The 26895-nt window shown below is 40.6% G+C and overlaps 1 protein-coding gene across 4 annotated transcripts in view; it reads left to right on the top strand.

Annotated features, from left to right (window-relative positions):
• The window catches only part of LOC122651756, a 96203-nt gene that overhangs the window by 32714 nt on the left and 36594 nt on the right, over positions 1–26895 (top strand). For 3 of the 4 annotated variants that reach the window (XM_043845283.1, XM_043845281.1, XM_043845282.1), the window contains 5 exons: positions 14304–14369; positions 16130–16309; positions 17545–17596; positions 17671–17955; positions 26272–26379. In XM_043845283.1, the coding sequence (XP_043701218.1) occupies positions 14304–14369; positions 16130–16309; positions 17545–17596; positions 17671–17955; positions 26272–26379 (691 nt within the window). The remainder of the gene's footprint in view (positions 1–14303; positions 14370–16129; positions 16310–17544; positions 17597–17670; positions 17956–26271; positions 26380–26895) is intronic. The other variant, XM_043845284.1, reaches the window with a different exon arrangement.

The raw sequence follows: 26895 nt of genomic DNA, 5'->3' as shown, positions 1-26895 counted from the left end.
CATATGAGTTCACCCACTTCATGAGCCATGGCTCTAAATTATGCCCTTGTACTGGACCTGGCTACAACTGGTTGTTTTTTACTTCTCCATGTGACTAGGTTACCTCCTACAAAAGTACAGTAATCTGATGTTGATCGTATATCCGAAATGGAACCAGCCCAATCAGCATCAGTGTAGCCCTTTATCCTCAACGGGTTGTGCCTAGCATAAGAAGTCCTTTTCCTGGGGAAGATTTGAAGTACCTGATGATGCGATAAACAACATCTAAGTGCCCACTTTTGGGGGTATGCGTAAATTGGCTCACCAGTCCAACTGCATAGGTGATTTCTGGCTGAGTCAGAGAGATTGATTAGTTTTCCAACCAATTTTTTAGTACTTGCCTGCATCAATAAGGGGGGAGTCACAATCTTCACTAAGCTTGTGGTTTTGATCAATTGGGAAGTCTGTTGGTTTACACCCTAACATCCCTGTTTCTTTCAATAAGTCTAGAACAAACTTTCTTTGGCAAATATTGATTTCCTTGTTTGATCTTGATACTTCAATTCCCAAGAAGTACTTCAATATTCAAAGATCTTTAGTCTCAAACTGTTGAGCCAAGTATGATTTCAATCTAGTTATCTCGGCTTTGTCATTTTCAATCACCACAATGTCATCAACATAAACAATAAGAGCTGTGACAGTACCATTACCTTACCGGATAAACAAAGTGTGGTCAGCCTGACTCTGGAAATACCCATTCCTTAGAATGGCCTGTCTAAATCGCTCAAACCAAGCCTTGGGAGACTGATTAAGGCCATAAAGTGCCTTTTTCAGGAGACACTTTCCCTTCAGCTGAGGGAAATTTAAAACCAGGTGGAGGCTGAATATTAACTTCTTCTTCTAGGTCACCATGGAGAGGCATTCTTCACATCCAATTGATACAACGGCCAGTCTCTATTGGCTGCCACAGGTAGGAGAACTCTGATTGAGTTGTGCTTGGCCATAAGAGCAAATGTTTCTTGGTAGTCAATGCCATACACATGGTTATATCCTTTGGTCACTAACCGAGCCTTATATCTATCTACAATACCATCTGATCGATACTTAATTGTATAAACCCACTTGCAACCAACTGGAACTCTCCCCCTGGGAAAGTCTACAAGTGTCCAAGTACCACTCTTCTCAAGAGCCATCATTGCTTCAGACATGGCCTCCATCCACTTTGGGTCGGATATAGCCTCAGTGACATTCTTGGGAATGTAAGAAGAAGCAAGAGCAGTAGAGTATGCAATACCTGTAGGAGAAAGAGCAACATAGGAAACAAACTTGGCTATGGGGTTAGTACAAGGTCTGTTCCCCTTTCGAACAGCAATGGGATGATCTAACTCAGAGGGAGGTAAGACAGTGTTACCTAATTGAGGAAGGTGGAGCTCAGGATGTGGATCTAAAGAGGACTCTTGGCAGGTATTCTTTCCCTTTCCCTTCAAGCGTTCACCTCTTTTGTACACAACTAACTCTTTTTCATTGCTAGCATCAACTCCTGAATGATTATCATTGTCAACAACATCCACCTCTTTGTATTTCCCAATGTCAAGCTGGAATGGGAGGGAGAATGAAAAGGAATGACATCAGCAGCCTGTTCACTTCCATTAGTCTCCCCCTGAAGAGGATGCTGATGAGGAGAAAAGAAAGGAATAGTCTCAAAGAAGGTGACATCTTTGGAGAGAAGTCGCCTTTGAGAGGAAGGATGATAGCATTTATACCCTTTAGTAGAAGCTGAATAGCCAAGGAAGATACATTTGAGTGCTTTGGGGTCAAGCTTTGTCCGAGCTGATTTATTGACATGAACATAGCAGACACACCCAAACTCTTTAGGAGGAAGGGAGAAAGCAGGAGCTTGAGTTGAAAGAGTTTCCAGAGGGGATTTGGAGCCAAGGAGTTGAGTTGGCATCTGGTTGATTCGGAAGGCAACAACAAGAAGGGCATTGGACCAAAAAGTCTGAGGGACATGATGCCAAAAAGAAGGATTCTAATGACTTCCAACAGATGACGATTTTTTCTCTCAGCCACCCATTCTGTTGGGGAGTGTCAACACAAGCAACTTATGAATAATGCCATGGTCAGTAAAGAACTGTTGAAGCCCCCCATACATATATTCACCCCCTTTATCGAAGCAAACTATTTGAATGAAAGTGCCAAATTGAGTACAAACAAGCTGATGGAAATTCTTAAAAGCATCATAAACATCGCTCTTTTGCTTCATAAAAACAGTCCAATTGGACTGGGAATAGTCATCAACAAAGGAAATAAAATAACGATAACCAGACAAAGAGTTAGTGGGAGTAGGTCCCCAAACATCAGAGTGCACAATATTAAAAGGAACATTAGATCTATTACCATGATAAGGATAAGATGAACGATAATGTTTAGCAAAAATACATGGTTCACACTGAAAAACATGAGAAGAAGAAAAAGAAGTAAACAAGTGAGGTAATTGTTTCCTCATAACAACAAAAGATGCGTGGCCTAAACATTGATGCCAAAGCATCACAGAATCCATAGTACTGTTGTCACTCCGGCCACACATATAGGACTGAGCAGTAAGTAAAACAGGTGTGCGGGGCTCAAGAAGGTAGTCTCCTTTCTCTTCACGTCCACTGCCAATAATCCTCTTAGTCACCAAATCTTGAAAAAGACAATGAGAAGAAAAGAAAGTGACACAACAATTCAGGGATTTGGTTAAATGGCTAACAGATAATAGGTTAGTGGCAAAATTAGGGACATGAAGAACAGAGTCAAGATAAATAGATGGGGTGACCCAAACACTACCCTTACCAGAAATAGAAGAAAGAGACCCATTTGCAACTCTAACCTTATCCCTACTCGGGCAAATAGAGTAGGAATCATTACATTGAGACATACCGGTCATGTGGTTAGTGGCACCAGAGTCAATGACCCAAGAGGGAACAGTGGAGGGTGCAGATGTAGAGACCTGCAAGGCTGAGGCTGAAATTTCTGACTCTACAAGAGTAGTAGAAGAGTGGCCTAGGCGAGACATCATCCTGCGTAGTGTTGCAATATCCTCCCTAGTAAGGGAGTCAGGATCGACTTGTAGTCCAGGTGACTCAGTCTCAGCTGTCACAGTATGAGCTCGAGCTCCCCCTCTCCTACCACCATGCATACCAGTGGACCCACCACGTGTGCCAGGGGGTTGGCCATGAATAACCCAACTCCTGTCTTTGGTGTGCTCCAGTTTTCCACAATGATCACACTTAAACCTTTCTCTGTTATCTCCACAGGGTGGCCCTTGGTCTCTCCCCCTTCCATGCCAATCTCTGATAGAACTAGAAGCAAGAGTAGATCTCTCCAGAGATGGTGCAGTGCCCATGGATACTCTCCTAGTCTCCTCACTCTGCAAGTAGCTACATACTTCATCCAAGGATGGAAGAGGGGATCACCCCAAGATTTGCAGATGGATTGGCTCAAATTCTGGATTGAGCCCACCAAGTAAAATAAGGACACGTTCCTTCTCAAGTGTCCGATACACCTTTGGCTCATCTTCAGGGTTGGACAACTAGAGGTCCGTATAATGGTCATACTCTTCCCAGAGACCAATGGCCGTATTGTAATATTCAGAAATTCTTTGGTCACCTTGCTTCATAATGATGACCTTTTGAAGAATTCGATAGACCTTTGCTGAGTTACCCACTCGGTCAAATGTCTTCGAGATACTGTCCCAAATCTCTTCTACTGTCTCCTTTCTCATAAATATCCTGCCTATCTCACGTTTCATGGAGAAAATCAGCCATGTCATGATAGTGGAGTTTTCAGTCTCCCATTTCAAATATGTTAAATTAGTCGTCGCATGAGCCTTGATGGAACCTGTAATGTATCCCAGTTTCTCTTTGCTTCGCAGGGACGACTTCACAAAGTGAGCCCAATCCAAATAGTTGGTATTGTCCAACTTCACAATAGATATTTGGGTATTGGGGTTATTAAATAGAGTCATACTGGGGTATGTACCACTCAAACTGCTAGCAGAAGCTTCTACAGGTCCACTAACTTCAGACCGAAACCCAGTCATGATGTAGATACACTCAATAAACAAACCAAAGTGATATCTCAAACAAATGGGGGGTACACTCTACCCAAAGAACAAATTATCAAGCAAATGAACAGCAGTTTCTTGAAAATATCTAAGTCACAGGCACCTTCTACACCTTAGCTTCATTCCATAACAACTAATAATACTTAAAATCATGTAACTTTTCAAACAACAGCAGCTATTCAACACATAGCATCCGCAGGTTCAGAGGAAGCTATCTTGCAAAACAGACCCCAGATTAGGCCCTACTTGTTGTCAAGTGCTGCTTCTGATGGTGTGATTAGATGCTCCAATAATCTCCCCAAAATATTGGTTAGTTGCTGAGATATGGTCACTCGAAGTGACAGCCGAAATCTGGGGGAAACCTAACCGCAGGGTCTGAAACTCTTCTCTGATCAGCAACTGATGTGGGCAGCAACTGAGGAGATCAATATGGATTCCAGAAACCAAATCAGCAACTTGAGAAGGTGGCTCGACTGGCTTCAGCAGGACAGAATAGTAGTGCTCAGATCTGGAAATCAATAGCAAGAGAATGGAAGAGGAGAAGGGGATAGGGTAGATTGAGCCTCTCACTCTCTCCTTGGCATCTCACCTACTCAAACGGCCTCTCACCTCACTGCTTCTCACAGCATTGTATTGCTCAAGCAAAACATTCAATTAACTTCATTCAATCGTCTCGGTGAAACTTAATGTGGATGGTGCTTGCAGAGGCAATCCAGGTATTGGTGGGGGTGGAGGTATTATCAGGGACAGGAAGGGTGTTATTTTGACAGCCTTCTCAAGTTTCTATGGTGATTGCACAAATTCATTGGCAGACTTGAGAGCTTTGAGGGATGGTTTGAATTTGTGCCATGAGTTGGGCCTTGCTGATTTTGTGGTTATTCTGACTCTGCTTCCACTGTTAGAAATGGTTAATCTCAAGAGGTGTAACCTGTGGAGAGGATGGTACTGCTTCCAGGAAGTCATGGCCATAATTTGTTCTACTCGGGCTTTGGTTTCCTTTGTTTACAAGGAAAGTAACAGGGTGGCTGATTGGATGGCCAACCTTGCTTGTGATACTGGCTCTTCTGTTGTTTACCACGTTGGCAGCCAGCCACCGGGGGATTTGCAGCGTATTCTCCGGGAGAAATTCATTCAATCTTGTGGGAGGACTAACAGTCCATTATGTTATATAGAACATATTTTTCCAAAAAATAAAATACCACAAGGGGTTAATAACTTAATCCCCAAGCAACTGCATAGCTGAGTTACTAAGCACTAAAAGTGACAAGGACTGAGTAAAATAGGAAAGAAACTTTGCTTAAAAAAAATTAACTTGCTTCCCAAGTTATCAAAAATAGAAACTATACTAGCAACCTAAATCCCTCCCCCGCACAAGACTATATTTATCTCCAGAACTATCTCCTTCTTATGGCCAGAATGGGCCCCACATCAATGTTTACATGAACAGTAACCATATGTACTGTTCACGTGAATAGAAATTCCCTTCAATTTTCATTGTGCTTTGATCTACATCAGCTGGACACAAGGAGCTGCATAAACTAAGCACACTGACAGCATATGAAATGTCTGGCCGAGTAACAGTGAGATACAAAAGCTAGCCAACCAGCCTCTGATATGTCTTTTTTTTTTTTTTTTGTAACGAAGGAGAGAAAGTATCATGAAGACGATGATTTGCCTCTGTTAGCAAAACACAAATTGAGTGAATGGCTTGAATGAATAATGATCACTCCCAAGCCTGTATTTATATTGTTGAAAATAAAAGACAGAATTACATGTGAGCAATGTGGGACTAAACCCATGTAATAGAAATAAAAATAAACAGTAAAAAAGGTCCAGAATACCCCCACGGTATTCTGGCCCATATAATCCAACACTCCCCCTCAAGTTGGAGCAAAAATGTCAATTATGCCCAAATTGACTAGATAAGGATGAAACAGTTTTCAGGATAATCCCTTGGTGAAAATATCAGCAAGCTGATCAGTAGACTTCACAAAGGGAAGACAAATCAGCCCTTCTTCCAATTTCTCCTGATGAAATGCCTATCTACTTCAACATGCTTAGTGCGATCATGTTGTACCGGGTTATGTGCAATACTGATTGCAGCCTTGTTGTCACAGTACAACATCATAGGAAGACGAATAGGAACCCCAAGGTCTTGTAGCAAGCCTTTGAGCCAAAGTAACTCACAAATGCCTTGTGCCATAGCACGAAATTCTGCTTTGGCACTAGAACGAGCAACCACATTCTGCTTCTTGCTACGCCAAGTGACAAGATTGCCACCTACAAAAGAACAATACCCAGAGATAGACTTGCGATCTATAGAACCAGCCCAATCAGCATCAGTGTACGCCTTTATCCATAGGTGACCATGAGGAAACAGGAGAATGCCCTTTCCAGGAGCTGACTTCAGGTAGTGAAGGATACGAAGAACAACCTCCATATGAGAAGAGTAGGGATCATGCATAAACTGACTCAAAATACTCACATCAATAGCAATATCCAGGTGTATGTGTGAGAGATAAATCAAATTCCCCACTAGTCTTTGGTATCGGCCTTTATCAACAGGTTCACCCTCTTTTTCCTTGAGACGAACAGTAGCATCCATAGGAGTATCTGAAGGGTGACATCCTAGCAAACCAGTTTCAGCCAATAAATCTAGGACATACTTCCTTTGGGAGAGAAAAATGCCTTTAGAAGATTTGGCAACCTCAATCCCAAGGAAGTACCGTAGCTTTCCTAGATCATTGATCTCAAACTCCTAGCCAAGAAAGGACTTCAACCGGCTGATCTCATCACCATCATTGCCAGTGACCACTATGTCATCAACGTAAACTATAAGAACAGTGAGTTTTCTCCCAACCCTCTTTATAAAGAGAGTGTGATAAGCATTACTCTGCTTATAGCCTACAGGAATCATGGCCTTGTGAAACCGGTCAAAACATGCTCGAGGTGACTGCTTCAGCCCATAAAGTGCACGCTTCAATTTATGCACCTTACCTTGGTTTTTGTCATAAGAGAACCCTAGTGGAATGTCCATATACACCTCCTCATCCAGTTCTCCGTTGAGGAAAGCATTCTTCACATCCAACTGTTGCAATTCCCATCCAAGATTGACTGCACAAGATATCAAAACCCGAACAGTGTTCAGCTTTGCAACAGGGGCAAAGGTCTCCTAGTAATCAATGCCATATGTCTGGGTGAACCCCTTTGCCACGAGTCGTGCCTTATACCTATCCATAGTGCCATCTTCCTTCTGTTTCACTACAACCACGCACTTACATACAATAGTTCTCTTCCCAGGTGGAAGAATCACAAGCTACCATGTGCTATTTTTTTCAGGGCTTCCATTTCTTCCATCATTGCTATCTTCCTCTTTTCATCTGATAGAGCTTCTTGCCAATTGTTAGGAATACGAACAGAAGAAAGAGAAGAAACAAAGGCACGAAAAGATGAAGAAAGGGAGTCATAAGAAACAACATGGGATATAGGATGCTTAGTGTAAGCCCTGACACCCTTGCGAATAGCAATAGGTAAATCAGGAGAAGTATTACCAGGTGGAGAGGCAGGTTCTGGAACCAGGTTCGGCAATTGGATGGGTACTGGTGCTATAGTTGATTGAAGCTACTTATGTTTCCTTGTATAAATCTGCACATTAGATTCATTAATCCTCCTCTGAAATTCACTAATGGTTTTCTGGACAGGAGTCTACTCCCCTTGAGTAGGAATGTCAACAACATCATCTGGGATGGTCTCCTCCTGTATAGGGACCTCTCCCCCTGAAGCAGAGGGAGGAGTAGGAGTAGGAGTAGGAGGAATAGGGACAGACTCATTGTAAACAGACTGTAGGGGAGGTTCTATGGTCAGCACATCTTCACTAACACTCTCCCCCTGAAGAAGTGGGGACAAATGATAAGACACAGTCTCATGAAAAACAACATCCATACTGACCAGTGTATGTCTGGCAAGAGGATAATAGCACTTGTACCCCTTCTGGGTGGTAGAGTACCCCAAAAATATGCAGCGGAGACTACGGGGTTTAGGTTTACCAAGGGACCTAGTATCCCTGGCATAGCAAACACAGCCAAACACCCTAGGGGGAACAATAAAAGAAGAAAAGCCAAGTAAGAGCTCGACAAGGGCCTTGGAGTCAAGAACCCGACTGGGCAGCCTATTAATCAAATAGGCCGCAGTGAGGACAACATCTCCCCAATAAAAGGAAGGAACATGTCGAGCAAACATAAGTGCTCTGGCCACCTCCAAGAGATGGCGGTTTTTTCTTTCAGCCACACCATTTTAGGCTGGAGTATCAACACAGCTGGTCTGATGTAAAATCCCATGGGTAGAAAGGTATCTTTGGAATTGACCTTCCATATACTCTGTCCCATTGTCACTTCTCAAGACTTTGGGAGTGGCACTAAATTGGGTCTGGACCATCGTGTGAAAATGCTGAAAACAGGAAAAAACCTCATTTTTCAAGTGAATCGGGAATAACAATCTATAAAAGTGACATACCACCTATGACCATAGAGAGAAGCTTTTCGACTAGGACCCCACACATCAGTATGTACCAATTGAAATAAGGAAGAAGACCTTTTATTAGAAATAAGATAGTTTGAACAGAGGCTAGGGGTTATCATCAGCCCCTCCTTTTTGTCCAGACACCCCTAAGAACAGGCTTATTATTGCCTCATGGGGCCTCTCTTCTGTCTCCCTTGTTTCCCCCTGCCCGCAAAACAGAGGCTAGGGGCCTTTCTTATTTTTTGTTTTGTTGCTCCCCCTTGAGGGCACTGTAATTCTTTTTTCCTTCTTGGTAATGAATTTCTTATTCACCCAAAAAAAGATAGTTTGAACGTGTCTGTTTAGCCAAGACACAAGGCTCGCAAAAAAAATCTTCCTTATTACAAATTTTCATTAATGCTAGAAATAAACGTGATAAAGTTCCCAAGGGTGGGTGTCCTAGTCGAGAATGCCATTTGTGTACTTCAGAGGAGAATGATGCAGGCTGACATAGCTGAGAAGTTAAAGCCTATGTAACAAGTGGGTCACCATCAAGCAGGTACAATCCACCATGTACCTTACCCGATCCAATTGTCTTGCTCGAGTCCAGATCCTAAAAGACACAATGAGATGGAAAAAATGTTACTTTACAATTCAGATTCTTTGTAATACTACTAATATATAGAAGGTTAGTAGTGAAATTGGGAATATGCAACACAAAAGACAAGGTAAGAGAAAGGGAACAACTAATGGATCCTTTCCCAGAAATAGATGAGAGGGGCCCATCAACTATTTTAACCTTATCCCTTCCAGAAGTAGGGGAATAGGTATGAAAAAGGTTAGAAGAACCTGTCATGTGATCAGTGGTACCGAAGTCGATGATCCATGGAGTGGAGACAACCGATGCATAATGACCAGCAAAGGGAATACCTGAACGGGCAAATGAGAACCTGATGGTGTGGAATAACTGGCAGTAGATGTAGTAGAGGCAGCGGAAGTCTGTAACATACGCCTGAGAGCCTGAAATTCTTCCTGGGAGAAAACTGATTCAGTAGTAGGGGCTGTAGTTACACTTTCAGTGTGATTAGCCTTGCCTGTAGGTTTACCACGACCACGTTTGGTCTCAAAATCAGCGGGCTTCCCATGTAATTTTCAGCACTGAGCCTTAGTATGATAGGGTTTGTTGCAGTGATCACACTTGATTGGCTCACGTGCAGGAGCAGCAACAACAGAAGCACTACTCTCAGTAGTAGTAGAAGAGTTGGAACCAGCGGCTTGTAGGGCTGATCTCTCAACTATAGGAGGGGGAATGGAATCCGACCAAGAACTTGCACTCGAATTGGATCATATTCAGCATTAAGACTAGCCAAAAAATCCTAAACCCGAAACTGATTTACATACTTGGAATAGGCAGTAATGTCGTCAGGTGTAGAGAGCTGAAATCGAGCATAGTGATCCAATTGCTGCCATAAGCTCTTGAGAACAGCATAGTATTTGGTAACTGACAACTCCTTCTGAGTAGAGGTATGGAGTGTCTTCCGGATGTCACAAACTTGTGCATCATTCCCCAATTGTCCATAAGTTCCCTTAGCAGCAGCCCATATCTGTGCGGCTGTGTCAAGGAGAAGGTACTGGCTGTAGAGTTCTTGAGGCATGGAGTTCAGAACAAAGGACATAACCATAGCATCATTAGCATTCCATCTAGCTTGAGAAGGGCCCTCTTCAGTGGGCTGTTTAGAGGTGCCATGAAGATGGCCACTGAGTCCTCTTCCAGCCACAGTCAAAGAGAGAGATCTGGCCCATATTAGATAATTGGTGCCATCAAGTGTAATGGCAGCAGCATAAGGGAGGAACTCAGTCCTGGACTGACCATCTCCTCTAGAAGTAGCTATGGTAACATCAGAGTCCGGCATGATGATGGCAAAGGCTGGGCAGAAAAAACAGAAGTAGAAGTCGAATATGGGGTCCAATAACCCTCTTGGCAGCAGCAACACAAACAACCCTAACCCAAAAAACATCGATAAGGTTCAGGGTTTTGAAAAAAACCCTAAAAGAGGAGATCGATTAGGGTTAGGGGTCTTCAAAAATTCTAAAAGGGACTGATATTGATGTCGAGTGCTCTTTGGAGTTGGAGAAACACACCCTCCAAAAATCAGCCAAGTCTGAAATCTGAAACCCAAATATCGATAAGAATCAAGGGGTTTTGAAAAACCCTGAAATAGAGATCGATTGAGGGAATATATCAACAATTGGTGATGTAAATCTGCAGTAGATGCTGTCCAATGTTGCTAGAATGGAACCTCCAAAGGTGAACAATCAATCTCCAGTAATAATCAGATGTGATCTTCAAAGGGGAGTGCTTCCAAAAATCGCAGAAGAGAACAGGGCAGCAGCCTATCACAGAGAGAAACAGAATTTTTATCTCATCGATTGAGGTATGTGGAGGGCAGCAGCTAGATCATCTGATCACCTCATTAGTGCTGCCCCTTAAGGAGAGAAAAAAACCAGAAAAAAGAAGAAGAAGAAGAAGTGAAGAGAAGGAGGAGAAGGGAGAAACGATGGAGGGGGGTGTTTTGTAACCTAGATCAGAATAATTGGCTCTGATACCATGTTAGCAAAACACAAATTGAGTGAATGGCTTGATTGAATAATGATCACCCCCAAGCCTGGATTTATATTGTTGAAAATAAAAGACAGAATTACATGTGAGCAATGTGGGACTAAACCCACATAATAGAAATAAAAATAAATAGTAAAAAAGGTCCAGAATACCTCCACGGTATTCTGGCCCATATAATCCAACAGCCTCAATAGGAGTGGAAGAAGGCTTTGCTCCAGAAAGGCTTGTCTCATCCAAAAGGTTAAGAACATTTTTCCTTTGGGAGATAGCAATGCCCTTAGCAGAGTGAGCAACTTCAATGCCTAAAAAATACTTCAAGGATCCCAATTATTTAATGTCAAACAACAACAACAACAAACTCAGCCTTATCCCAACTTAATGGGGTCGGTTACATGGATCCAGACAACACAAAGTAGGGAAAACTGAGTTCTAACAAAAAAAAAAAAAAGGGAAAGAAAAGATGGGGAGAGAGATGAGAAATGAAAAATGGAAAATGACAAATGAAAGATGGGAAATATATAGAAAAATGCAAGATGAAAGATGAAAGATAGTAAGAGGAAAGAGGCACAACCCAGCACGTTAGGAGAATTTCAGCTAAATGGGGTCTACTACATGGATCCTTGCCGTCCAATAAGCTCTATCCGAATCCATACTTAGTACAAAACCTAGAGTATGCATTTCCTTCCTCACCACCTCTCGTATCGTTATTTTAGGCCTGCCCCTGCTTCTTTTAGCTCCTTTAATTGGAATCATATCACTCCTCCTTATTGGGGCGTCCCTAGGCCTTCGTTGAATATGACCATACCACCTTAAACGGCTCTCTCGGAGTTTGTCATTGATTGGTGCAACTCCTAAGTCCGGTCTAATATGTTCATTCCGTACTTTATCCTTCCTTGTTTTTCCACACATCTCTGCTACACATAGCTCATCATATGACATTTCTTAACTGCCCAACATTCTACCCCATACATCATAACTGGTCGTACAACAGTCCAATAGAACTTTCCTTTAAGCTTTAAAGGAATACGTCGGTCATAGCACTCCGGATGCACCTCTCCACTTCATCCATCCCACTTTAATTCTCTGTGAAACATCATCCTCAATGTCACCTTCTTTATTTATGATTATTTACCCCAGATATCTAAATTAGTCACTTTGTGGTATCTCTCTTTCCTCAATTCGCACAATATCAGTAAAACTGGCCAAAAATTATTTTGCCTTCATGATGTGCTCAGGGTCATCTCTAGTTAAGATTATGTCATCAATATAAACCAGAAGCACTATAGTACTGTGTGCTTTTCTGACAAAGAATACCAAATAATCAAAACTACTAAACTGAAAAACAAACTGAAACAAAGCATCATTGAGTTTCTCAAACCATGCATGGGGTGATTGCTTGAGTCCATAACTTGCCTTGTGTAAAAGACAACCATAGCCATCAAAAGGGACCACCGGCGAGTGGAACCGCTTCTGTTTGGGAGAAGTGAACTGTACTTCCTCTGCTAATAACACCAACAAAAAATATGGTCTGAATGTAAATGTTAAGAAGGGCCTAGGATCACCAATCACATACTCACATGCCAAGTTTCAGCACTAATGAAGTTGGCCACATGGTGAAATGAAGCTTTGAAAATTTATTAAAAAGTGTCAAATATCCCTTCAAAAATGGTTGGATTACAATCTATAATCTAAAAGAATTTTTTTTTGGATAGGATGGCTCAAATTCACGGGAATTTCCACATTACTCATGCACTGGCACAGCTAAGTGGAGCATCATGGGATGGGATTCCTTCACGTCCTGTGCAAAGAATTTTTTGCCTGATAATGATATTTGCATAGTATTCTGCATTATACAGCTAGACACTGCTACTGTGGCCATTAAGATTATCATTGTAATTATTATGATTATTGATTTTTTTAAGTTATACTATGATCCACCTCACATCCTTACACTGCTGATCCAACAGTTACAGAGTGCCCTTGGAGCCTTGGTAATGCAAATCATGAGAAAGTCAGCTTTGGAACATACTGTAGGAAAAACAGTGGCTTTAAAGAATTGATCATCTAATCTTGTTTAAGATGGAGAACAAGAGGAAGGCATGGATGGAATTAAGAGAGGTCTTAAAAAGATTTTAGGGGTAGAACTTTTTTTATAATGAAGAAGATTATCTTTGATAGTTTGCAGTGTTCATATGAGCCAAGTTGGATGAGAGAACTGTGTTAAAGTTGGACATCCTGTATTAAACATGCTTTTCAGGATATAAGTAATTTTTCAGAGACAAGACCTAAGTTGTCTTATATGTTGTTTTTGTGGGCCTGTGGCTATTGTTGTCATCCATTCATTCTTGTGTAGTTTTGGTGTTTACAAGCTTCTCTGAATGCTTTTTTTAATACTGTTTACATGGATGAGCTCAATCTATTTTGAGATACATTTTATATAGATAAGCTAATTCTATTTTGAAAACATAGTTGAGGGCGATGCCTAGGCATCCAGGCGTCCTTTGCTGGAAAGGCACCTAGGCGACACCTTGATTTTTCCCCACTTCCAATGCCTAAGATTGCCTAGACGCTGTGGCAAATTTGTTTGAAATATATTTTAGGAGAAAGTCTTCCTCCACCCATAGAGGACGGTTCACGCACCATCCTAGGGTTCACAAACCCCCATAGGTTTTAGTATTTTCCCAAAACGCCCTCGCGATGCCCTCTCCTGCCCATCCCAGACCCGCGGTGAATGGAATTCCATTCACCGTGGGTGGAGGAAAACTCAGTCCTATATTTTATGATATACTGGGTGAACTTTTGGATCAGTTTTTTTGGCACTTCATGCATGTCCCACCCATGCTTATGTGCATAACATTCCTTTCAAACATTTTGAGTATTTTTCTAGATAATTTCTATGTTGTCTTATATCTCGTTACTTATGATAAATAAATTGGATGGACTTCTGCTCAGCATCTTTGGTACCTCATTCATGTCACACCTGATGCACATGCGATTTGTATGTATCTTAAGTTATTTAGCTGGGTAAACATTTTGATACCTTAATAGCTATGAAGATGTATATATTTTGGTTTGAAGTTTTCTGTTCTCAATTTGCAGGCAGGATACCCCAGTGAGTACCTTTCGACCACGTGCTCGACCTCTTTTCCAATACCGGCACTACAGGTATTGTGGGAGTTGTACCTCCAATTGTAATGGAACTTATTTTAGTTTGTGGCATACCATAGTGATTGCCCAAATAATAGCCCTACCTTTGTAGACATGTTAGTTACTTTGTCCCTTCCCTTGGTAGTACTTTTTTTCTTTTATTTGGTGATCAGTGTCAAAGAAATTTTACTAAAATTAGAAGGAACAAAGAATTAGAAGAAAGGGATCCCTGGGAAAAAGAGCAAGAAGCACCTTACAACAAGCCAATGCCAGGCCATACCACCACCACAAAAAAGAAAAGGGCCAGCAGCCCAGAAAACAAAACCTCCCCCCTTCCAACTAGAACACCCCCCAAGGAAAAATTACCAGAAGAAAAATAAATATAAGAAAGTCGGATATAACGGGGTCTTCAGATGCCTCTGGATGAGGCTTTCTTCTTTGGAGTTGGCCATTTAAAATTTTCAGCTAGTTGCCTTCCTGATCCTTCAGCACCACTCCTTCAGGATTAGGTACAAATCCATCCCTATCTCCAAACATCATTGATCAATCAATTGTCTTCAATCCCCCCCCCCCCCAAAAAAAAAGAAAAAGAAAGAATAAAACCAAATGATTTACTAGCTGCAACCACATTCTCTAGCTGTTTCAATGGTTTACTGACAAGTTGGGGAACTTCATTTTTTTGACAAAAATAAAAAATTTCCACTGTATGTCAGCTCCACTCTCTCCCCCCCCCCTTCGATTGCATGCAAAGAACCATACAGTGCCCTGATATGAAGTATGACGAGCTTAGTTGTAAATTTTGTTTTGGTCGGCATTATGGTTCAGGGACCTAGATGAAATATTTGGAAATATGTGGGTACCTAATACGGGCCCTGGTTTTGGAGAAAACTTATCAGAAGTGGGTTAGATTTGTAAACTTAGCCCTAATAAAGTGGCCTAGGTTGGCCTAGTTATAGAGAAAAAGGCTTGGGATTATGTTTCAGCTAAAATCGGGATTCCAGTGAAAATCCCTAATTTTTCAGAAAAGGAGGATAATATCTGAAAATTTTGGAAATCCAAATTAAAAAATTAAAATAAAATAAAATGTTATCCGGAACATATGGGTCCACCCACCAAACTGAAATTTTAGCCAAAAATTCCAGAACCAAAATGAAACCGATAACTAAGGTGACAAGAGCTTTACTATTCCTTCCTGTTGGGATGTTTCTTTCAATCTTTTGATTTTATCATAATAGGAATAATAAGGACCATTAAGTTGGAATTGCAGTTCAACTTCATCTCTTTTGTACACTTATACATAAGGAAGGTTTGTCGTTTGCCATGTCTATGTTTTGAAATTTGCAAGTTAGAACTCCTGTTATTAAATTTTATCTTGTATTTGCTTGTGCCAGTGTCTAAAATTTGCCACTATCGTGTACAATTTTACTTGCTTGATGAATATTATATTAACTAACAGCTTCCTGTGGCAATTTTCTGAACTACTTTTGGCTTCAAGCTATTTAGATTCACATTTATTTGTTGGAGTATGTGCTTCGAGTTCTTATTTCCTTTTCTTGGACTTGGAACTCTGATTCAATGCTCAGTATGGCTATAGAAGAAATGGAAATCTTAGATTTGGAAGTTATTAAATGAACATTACTGTTACAGAGAATCATTAATAAAGATTAAAGACACTTCTATACCAAGAACTTGTATTTCAATTATTCATTATTCAGTTGGCATAATTAAGCTCTCTCTCTCCCTCCCTTTTTCTCACCAAACTTTTTGATGTTTACCAGTGAACAACAACCTTTACGATTGAACGCTGCTGAAGTATGTGAGGTTATAGCTGCAGTTTGCTCGGAGACATCTTTACCAAATGCAAATCCGATGCCGGTGTCATCTGGATTAAGTTATAATACTGGAAAGCCCTCAATGGATGTCGCAGTCAGTGTCCTTATAAAACTTGTTATTGACATGTATGCTCTCTAGATGCATTTTCTTGTTAAAGTTTGCCCTTTATATTTTTGATTGACTTAAAGTATGGTAACTAATATCATCTTTAACACCATAGTTGTTAAAGCGCCGCATAGGCGTCCAGGGTCCAGGCACCTTTTTTTGGATGGGCTCCTTGGTCGCCTAGGCGAAACTTAGGTGCCTTGTTGGTGTCGCCTTAGTTTTTGACCACTCTTCTCCAACGCCTTGGGTCACCTAGCTCTTTGACAACTATGTTTAACACACTACATGGTTACATAGATGCATGTATAGATAAATACACATGTTTGTATGTCCACATTTTAATGCTCGAACATGCATAAGTTATGGTTAGCTTGATTAACTTTACTTGCTCAACTCAGTTAACACTTAGATAATGCTCAGACACACACACACACATGAAAAAAAAAGGATTTAGAATGGCTGAGCTTTGAGTTTTTGCTATCCCAGGATCCTGGATGTTGGAATTATTCCTGTCTGCAACTATCTTCTCTTTATCTTCACAGCATCCACCGAAAGGTTGTGCCCCAGATATGGGCATGCCAGCTACATTTCTGTATCCTTTCTTTAGGGTTAGGGAATATCAGAAGGTCTGAAGGTTTTGAGCATTCAAAAGTTCTTGTTGTTGTTCCTAAGAACTAAGAAGTTCAAGCTTTGACGTGATCCTATATTCATTTGACTACCCCTTGCACAAAGGATTTAAAACTTAGGATCCAGGATCAAATTGGTCTCTGCTGATCCTGAGTTGACACAGCTGAGTTTTGGTGATCTTAACCGAGTTTGGATGGAAACAGTGGTAAACAGACCTGATCAGTTCTTTTTTCTTTGGGTTGGGGGTGGGGATAAATATAAAATTGGTGGATTAGTTCTGCTGATTCCAAGTTTACTCAGCTGAGGTTCCTGATCCAACCCAGATGCTTGAAACTATGATATATATAATGTCCAATGTGTATGTAACAATGTGGTTCAGTCAGCTTTGACTCCTGTACTAACTTTGAGGCACAATGTAATAAATAATGAGTGCAGATGCAATTTTTTTATTGACTATCGCTGTATTTTTGGAAAAATTCAAGCAAAATCTGAGTCTTTTGTTTTACTCTGTAGTTTGTGTGCTGAATAATGTATGTAAAATTGGCCAAATATAGACTGAGTCTTTTTTCTCTTTGTTTTCTCAATATTAAAGACAAAAAGATTGAAAACCTTAATCTTCCTTTTGTAGGTATGTGTTGGATTCTCAAACTGCTGCCCCTCTCACTCTTTCTATGCTGGAGGTGATGCACGAATTGCATTTTGATTCTTTTAGAATGTGGTCAAATTTTCTCAAATTCACGTATTAATTTTCCAGGATATGCTTAGTTCTCCAAGATTGGCTTCTAAGGTTCGTGCATTTGATTTAATTCTAAACCTCGGGGTTCATGCTCATTTACTGGAGCCTATGTTACCTGATGATCCCCCCACAATTGAAGAAGAATCCTCCCAAGAAGCGTATATTGACAATGAAGGACAGCTTGCAGCTCAAGCAAAGAAAAATATAGATTCTTCCAAGCAGAGTGGAACAGCCTCTGCCATTGAAAATTTTGAGTCCTGGCTTTTGAGCATTCTGTATGAGGTTCTTCTTCTGCTTGTACAGGTACACTTTGGTAACCATATTCTTTGTGAACTAAGCATTTCCCATGTTTATTAGAAACCTTTTGTTAAGTCATATTTTCCTTTTGTACATTCTATCACATCCTCGATGAGCTGCTATATTTGGGCCCCCAGATATTCAACTTGCTAGTTAACATCCATTCTTTAGATGATGTGCATGGCTGCATGCACATGCATTTATGTCAATGAGCCCTTAATGAGCATATGGTTAAAAGTATTCTGAGATGGACCAAGATTTGAGATCCATAGGTCATCATAGATGGTGCAGAAACGTGAACCCTTATATTGACTCACAACCCGTCTTCCTTCTTCATATTTCCTTTCAGAATTGATTTCATCTAATTAGAAATTAAGGTCATCTTTCTGGCTGGTTGATTGGAAGTTAGGCTGGGGGAGCTGTGGTATTTGTTTGTGTTGTGCAGGCTTGCATGTGCATTTATTTCCTCAATGAGCCCTGTGTTCACAGTGGTTTCGGATGGTTCAGGAATTGACAACCTTTACTCAACATGAATGTGAATATTCTTTTTGGTAAGCAAAGATTTGAACATTGAAGAAGACAAAGGCCCTACTTTGTTATACACTGCAAATTCAAAAGCTGGAATAGAAGGAAGTACTTAGACTGAAAAACTGCCTTCAACCCTTTCTGATAGAGTAAGTACCCACTTGCTTACATTCCTTATAAACTGGAGTGACATACCAAAATTTCTTAGGGTTGGGGGGGGGGGTGTTCTTGAACTAGCACCTTATCAGTCGGGACACCATTCAGAAGTCAATGGGAAAGAATTGAGAAAGTTCCTTGCTTTATTGTTAAAATGACTTTGGAATTTCCCACAGAGTTACCAAAACTGGGGCATGGAGTCTTTGGAGTCAAGTATGGGTTACACTGAATTTTTTAAGATTTCGGAGCAAATGATCTCGTAACCCTGTGATGCTACTTCTACCTCAATCTCTAAGAATTTGTTAGATGCAAGCCTGGAAGTAAATCCGTATTGTTTTCTGGGAAGATTTATGGTGGGAGATGTTCCCTTTATTAGATTCACTCATCTTTATTAATTCTGAAGGGATTACACCATTGCTAAGTTTGTCTCTTATTCGTTTTTTGTTTGTTTGTATTGGGATTTCGGATTATGGGGGACCTTTACCAAGATGTTTCTGTTACCCTTGTTAGGAGTCACGATGTAAAGAGGGGTAGGAAGTCCTGATTTACTAATCACGATTTCTCTGTGGGGGTATTTCTGTCTTTTGTTATTGTTTTGTGTTTTGGGGGTTTTACCTATTATATATTGAAATCAATGGGGAGTACCAACCTTACGGTTGTGACTCTCAAGAGTTGCAGCAGCTCTACTTCTTCTTCCTCCCTCCTTTCCCTCTCTTTTCTTCTTCTTTTATATTATTACATGGTATCAAAGCAAGGTACTTAGGGCTGTGACATATTCCCTAGTATCGTGTTCTCCTTTTTCTCAAGGTTTCAACCTATATTGGTTGATTCATCTCTGGTTGGTGGTTTGCAACTTCTTTAGGACTTTCATTTGAAGGGGTACAGCACCCTATACTGTATTGTGGAATGTTTTAGAGGCTAGTTCATGTTTTGGTATTGAGAATTAGGTCTCTCTCTTTTTTTGTGGTGATCAATTTATGGAGTAGAAGGTTGCACTTTTATTCTCCATTCAGGTATGTGTTGTTGATTGGTTTGGGGAAGTTAGTTTGATCAGTTTTGGATCAATTTCTGGGCAGTCTCTGCTTGTATTTTCTGGACATCGATTCTTGCATATTTTCTGGACATCGTTTTCTGGGCAGACTTGGCATCGATTTCTGCATATTATTCTAGACAGATTCTACATTATATTTTGCTGCATGATTAATTGGACAGATTATTTGGATCAATGGATGATAACAAATCTGTTTTTATTGAAGTTTCTTCCAACTAGTTAGTAGAGAAGAAGTTGGAAGGTGCCAACAATTTTCAACAATGGAAGAAAATTGTTGGGCTGGTTTTGACTGGTCGTGGTCATGAGAAGCATTTGACACAGACCAAGGATGATGCTGATACGTCTTGGACAATAGTGGATGCTCGAATTTTAGAGCAGATGTTAAACTGTATGGATCACCACATCGTTGACCTGGTGACCCATATCGATACTGTGAAGGAATTGTGGGATTATCTAAATATTCTGTATTCTGGACAGAACAACCTTTCTCTAATTTATGAGCTGTCCCAGGACTTTTATCGGGTTGATCGGAAGGGTCGTTCTTTGACCCAATATTTTGGAGACTTCAAGAGGATGTATGAAGAGCTAAATTCCTTACTTCCTATTACTTCTGATGTACAGCAGATGCAAAATCAGCGAGAGCAACTTGCAGTCATGGGATTTTTAGGAGGTTTGGATAAAGAATTTGATGTTGTTCATTCCCAGATTCTTGGTGGCGATAAAGTGGCCACACTTTCAGAGACGTTTTCTTGTGTTCTACGTGTCTCACTTGAGAATACACATGATACCACACATGTGGACACTTCTGCATTGGCATCCTTCTCTCCCAACCATGGGGGCAGCAGCGTTGGGATTGGTAGGTTGGGCATGGTCGTGGGTAAGGGTGTCAAAACCAAACCGAAATCGTTTACCGAAACCGAACGAAACCATTTAAACCGAAACCGACAGACCGTTTAGTTAAATGGTCCGGTTATGGTTTTAGAAATGACACCGTTTATTTAATCGGTTTGGTTCGATTTAGATCGATTAATCCAACAGTTTCAAACCATATAATCCAATTAAAACCGATTATAACCAAACCGTTTAACTGTTTAAAAACCTAACAACCTTTTTTTTTGATAAACAAAAAATCAAAACTAGCAAGTAGCAACTACTAAGTAGTCATGTTTCTTCATAAATGATTTCCTTTCTCAAAAAAAAAAACTAATAACTTAGTAAGTAATAAGTAATAACTATTAACTAATAACTAGTATTAGTAAATAGAGTAGTAAATGTGTATAGAACCGTCTAACCGAAACCATGTAAAACCGTATAGAACCATTTAACCGAAACCGTTTACTAAACGGTCCTGGTTTTGATTATGAGACCGTTTAATTGGTTTCTACCCTCAAGCAGTCAAAACTGAACCGTTTAACCGAAACCGGATCGTTTAACACCCTTAGTCGTGGGGCTGGTAAGGGCCCAGTATGACAGTATCTGGTATTCAGGCTACTTTAGAGACTTCGGGTGCTGTGAGAACTTGCCATCATTGCGGCAAGCCTGGTTACATTCAACGTTTTTGTTGGAAACTTCATGGTAAACCAGCTCAGTTTGCCAATTCAGCCAGTAGTAATTCTATTGTTGCTTCATCTCCACCATCTGAGGGAAAGACAGTGAAGATGTCTGATGATGAGTATGAGTGCTTCACTCAATTTCAGCATTCCCAGTCAGCTCAGGTCTCCACTGCTACACTTGTTCTGACAGGTAATGCTATTGCGTGTCTTTCGACCACTTATCATCCCTGGATCCTTGATTCAGGTGCTTCGAATCATATGACTGGGGTTTCAGGTATTTTTTCTTCATTTCGTGAGTCCTTTTCAAATGTTGTATTAGCTGATGGGTCTTTAGCAAAAGTCCGGGGTACAGGCACTGTGCATGTTACCCCTTCTTTGTCATTATCTTCTGTTTCTTATTTTCCCAAATTTCCTTTCAATTTATTATTTGTTCAGAAGTTCACCAAAACTTATAATTGTTCTGTTACCTTTTTTCCTGGCTGTTGTGTTTTTCAGGATCTTACGTTGAAGAAGACGATTGGTAGAGGCCGTGAATCTGGGGGGTTGTATCTACTTGAAGACACATCGGCTGTTGCGTGTTCGAGTGTGGCGCTCCCTCACCAAATTCACTGTCGTTTGGGTCATCCTTCCTTGGGGAGTCTAAAAATTTTGGATAGTCATTTTCGGTCATTGTCCAGTTTATAGTATGAGTCTTGTCAATTTGGGAAACTTCACCGTGTAAGTTATCCCCCTAGAGTCAATAAACGGTCTGACCAACCCTTTTTTTTGGTTCATTCTGATGTGTGGGGTCCTTGTCCGGTCATGTCTAAGTTGGGTTTTCGTTATTTTGTCACTTTTGTAGATGATTACTCCAGAGTTACTTGGATTTATTTAATGAAAAATTGTTTTGAGTTCTCAATTTTTTGTGCCTTTGTTCTTGAAATTCAAAATCAATTTAGTACTTCGTTGAAAATCCTTCATAGTGATAATGCTAAAGAATATTTTTCCGCTTCCTTTAGTACTTTTATGATGCAGCATGAGATCGTTCATCAGTCCTCTCTTGTGCTGACACACCCCAACAAAATGGTGTGACAGAGAGGAAAAATAGACATTTAATGGTGGTCACTCGATCTCTTCTGTTTGAGATGAAGTGGCCAAACCTTTTTGGGCTGATGTTGTTTTGACTGCATGCTATCTCATTAACAGCATACCTTCTTCAGTTTTGGGTGGTGGCATTCCATACTCTTTGTTGTTCCCTTCTGCACCATTGTTCGTGTTACCACCCCGTGTTTTTGGGAGTGTTTGTTTTATTCAGGATCATCGTCCTGAACTTTCTAAGTTGGATTCTAGAGCTCTTGAATGTCTTTTTGTTGGGTATTCTAAAACTCAAAAGGGTTATCGTTGTTATTCATTTGATTTGAATAAATATTTTGTGATAGTTGATGTTACCTTCTTTGAGTCTACTCCTTATGTTGAGTCTTCCATTGTTTCTTCTGATTTGGATGATGACCTGCCCGTATATATTGTTGAAAGTTCTCCTGGTTTGCAGGTTCCTTTGCCATCTGCTCCGCCTCCTAGTTCTACGGAACCTCTTGTTGTGTTTCAGCGTTGCACTCCGGACGAGGCTGCAACCCGTATTACACCTTTCGAGAGATACACCACTCGGTTGATTGCTTCTACCATGCCTTCTTTGCCGGCAAATCCTGATCCTGCACTAAGTACTTCCTCTTCTCCTACAGTTCCTGCCGTTTCCGATTTAAATGTTCCGATTGCTCATCGTAAAGGTGTTCGCAGTTGTACCCACCATCCCATTTCTAATTTTGTTTCATATTCTGGTTTGTCTCCTGGTTTTATTGCTTGTTTGTCTACTGTTGAGCATCATCCTATTCCTAAGTCTGTTGCTGAAGCCTTGTCTATTCCTGGGTGGAGAGCTGCTATGATTGAGGAATTATCTGCACTGGAGGAGAATCAGACATGGGATCTTGTTTCCTTACCCTCTGGTAAGTCTGCTATTGGTTGTCGATGGATATTTGTGGTGAAGATCAACCCTGATGGTTCCTTGGCTCGTTTGAAGGCCAGACTTGTTGCTTAGGGTTATGTCAAGGTATATGGTGTAGATTACCTGGATACTTTTTCTCCTGTTGCAAAGCTTACATCTGTCCACATCTTGATTTCTTTGGTTGCTATACATCATTGGCCTTTATTTCAGTTGGATGTGAAAAATGCCTTCTTACATGGTGATCTCCATGAAGAAGTGTATATGGATCAACCTCCTGGGTTGGTTGCTTAGGGGGAGTCTGCTGGTAAGGTGTGTAAGCTGAAGAAATCGTTGTATGGGCTGAAACAGTCGCCTCAGGCGTGGTTTGGCCGATTTACTAATGTTGTATTGGAGTTTGGGCTGACATGATCTGCTAGTGATCATTCGGTGTTTTTCTAGCTATCTGATGCAGGAAGGATATTTTGGATAGTTTATGTGGATGATATTGTCATCACAGGAGATGATTCTCTTGGTATTGAGAAGTTGAAAGTACATTTGGGACAACAATTTCAGACTAAAGTTCTGGGAAGGCTGAAATATTTTTTGGACATTGAAGTTGCTCAATCACGGAAAGGAATTTCGCTCTCACAGCAAAAGCATGTTCTTGATCTGCTTTCAAAGACAGGGTTGTTGGGCGCTAAACCGTTTGATACTCTTATGGATCCAAATTTGAAACTTATGGCAGATGATGGTGATGTTCTTAAGGATCCTGAGAAGTATCGGAGACTTGTGGGGAAACTTAATTATTTGACTGTGACTAGACCTAACATCTCCTTTCCTGTCAGTGTACTGAGTCAGTTTTTGTCTGCTCCTCGGTCATCTCTTTGGGATGCAGTTATATGAGTTCTACGATATATCAAGAAGGCTCCTGGACGTGGTCTCTTATATTCTAATCATGGTCATGGGAGGATTGAAGGTTTTTCTGTTGCTGATTGGGCAGGATCTCTTGTTGATCGGAGGTCTACTTCAAGGTATTGTATGTTTGTTGGAGGGAACCTGGTGTCATGGAAAAGTAAGAAACAGACCGTTGTAGCTCGATCTAGTGCAGAGTCCGAGTATCGTGCTATGGCTCATGGTACTTGTGAACTGATGTGGATGAAACAGTTGATGACTGAACTTGGGTTTGTTAACAATTCTCCTATGACTTTGTGGTGTGATGACCAAGCCGCTATCCATATTTCTACTAATCCTGTGTTTCATGAAAGAACAAAACACATTAAGATACATTGTCATTTTGTCCGTGAGAAACTGTAACAAGGGATCATTGCGCCTCGTCATGTTCGAACAGGAGGGCAACTTGCTGATTTGTTTACCAAGTCTTTGGGAAATGTAAGGGTTGAGAATATTTGTAACAAGCTGGGCATGATTAACATCTATGCTCCAGCTTGAGGGGGAGTGTTAGGAGTCACGATGTAAAGAGGGGTAGGAAGTCGTGATTTACTAATTACGATTTCTCTATGGGGGTTATTTCTGTCTTTTGTTATTGTTTTGTGTTTTGGGGGTTTTCCCTATTATATATTGAAATCGATGGGGAGTCCCAACCTTACGGTTGTGACTCCCAAGAGTTGCAGCAGCTCTACTTCTTCTTCCTCCCTCCCTCCATTCCTTCTCTTTTCTTGTTCTTTAATATTATTACAACCCTCAAAGGACAAGGATGTTACTGTTTTGTATGTACAAACAAGGGGCAAATTCTCTTCCAAATCTTTATTTCATGTATCATGCCCTTCTCTTCATAATGTCACCCTTGTGCTTTTGAAATCTTGTGGGCTCACAATCGCAGTAAAGAAGTAGGTCTTTAAGAAGGCTAATACTCTTGATATGTTCTTTCTGGGTGTGGACATATTGCTACTTATTTCTGCATGTTTCCTTAATGTGCGTTGTAGGTGGGGAGTCAGTTAAACACTTCTTCATCCTTTGTGGGTTTACAATGAGTATTGAGCACTACTTCCTAGGGTTATTCAGCACGAGTTGCTTATCTTTGTTTGACATCCTTTATCTAATATGGAGTTAGCATTGACCCCTTTCTGGTAAGGATCAAACTCTTCCCAATACATTTCTGGTGCTGGGCCTTCGGAATGTGGGAAGTGAAGAGTAGAAGATTACTTTGAGATGAAAGACAAATCATATGCGAGCTTCCCGTAATATCCACTGTAGATCTAGTACATGTTATTCCAGTGGATTCTATTGCTCAAGACTGGGTTACAGTGATCAATTCCGTATTCCATGTAGAGTTGTATACTAAGTTGTGGACCTGTGGTGCAGGAGTGCAGCCAATTGGGAACACATTCTTGTTTACTTTTTATTGCAGCGCATTGAGGAACAAGGGACCTTCAGGGGTTAGGGGTGTCTTCAGGGATAGTTCAGGCATGATCCCTTAGGTTTTCCTAGGACCTATCTATATTAGTGATTGGATGACACTGGAATCTAAGAACTTGCTTTTTGTATTTCGGTTGAGTCTCGATATTTGTAAATTGGAAGGTAAAGATTGATCATCCATTATCACTGGGAAGTTCACCTTTGGGAAGGCAGGTTCTTGGACACCACTACACTTCGTTTAAGAACTCCCATCGCTTTCACTTCGTTTAAGTTTGCTTGCATGCATGCATGCATGGAGACACCTAGATCAGCTAACTTATTGCAGATGAGTTGGCTAATCCAGGTATGATCTGGTAGGTGTGCCCTTTATCTTTTTCCTTATTTCTTTTCTTTCTATCAACGATATTTACTAATTCATTTCCAATACATTTACTGAAGTTGACACTAGTTATCAAAGGCCATTTCGGGTTATTTATTTAATTCTATATTCTTTCAGTGGATTGCTTTCCAGGTTTGATTCCTTTGGTCTATGATTCTAATAAAGAACCATTTTTAAGAGCCCTCCAGAATGTCATTTTTTTCTCCCAGTTAAGCTGTATCACTAGTTTCTGCATGCTACATTTTTGTAACAAAATGCATTGCTTTGTTTCTGTCCCAGGCTGTTTGGACATGGTCTTAGCATTTGCCGTGTTTTATTTTTACAGATGGAAGAAAAGGAAGAAAGTGTCTGGGCATCTGCTCTAAGTTGTTTGTTTTACTTTGTCTGTGATAGAGGCAAAATACGGAGGAAAAGATTAGGTCTTGACATAAGGGTGAGTAATTTTGTTTCCATGATTTGGCTAGTTCCTAATTTCTGGATGTTACAGTGAAATACAAGTTTTGTTTTCTGTTGCCTGTTGGTCTTGCTGGTTCAATACTTAGATATACTTCCTCCATTCTTCACATAACTGATTTTTCTTGCAATTAAAAAATTCACCATAAAGACCTTCACTAGCATGATTATAATTTATGGGCGGAAGTTCTCTGTGCAGCAGCGCAGGCTGCGGCTAGACACATGGGCTGTCCATTCAGGGGGGCAGGGTGGTCATTTCACCCACCCTCATGTGTCTGGGTGCAGCCTGCGCTGCTGCACAGAGAATGTTTGGCCATAATTTATTTTTAAGTTGGCAACTAGCATGATTACAATTTAATTTTGAGTTGGCAGAGTTAGAAAAATTTAAAGCATTGTATTTTAAGAAATGTTTCATTGATGAGAGACAATACTTTTTGGGCAAAGAGAGTATGGTAGAAAAGTTCTGTTCTGGCTAAGCCTTTCTTTAGTTTTGGGG

Source organism: Telopea speciosissima, chromosome 2 (genome assembly GCF_018873765.1).
Source record: "Telopea speciosissima isolate NSW1024214 ecotype Mountain lineage chromosome 2, Tspe_v1, whole genome shotgun sequence".
NCBI lineage: Eukaryota > Viridiplantae > Streptophyta > Magnoliopsida > Proteales > Proteaceae > Telopea > Telopea speciosissima.
The sequence above is the reverse complement of the archived record's forward strand: the minus strand, read 5'-3'. Positions and strand labels throughout refer to the sequence as shown.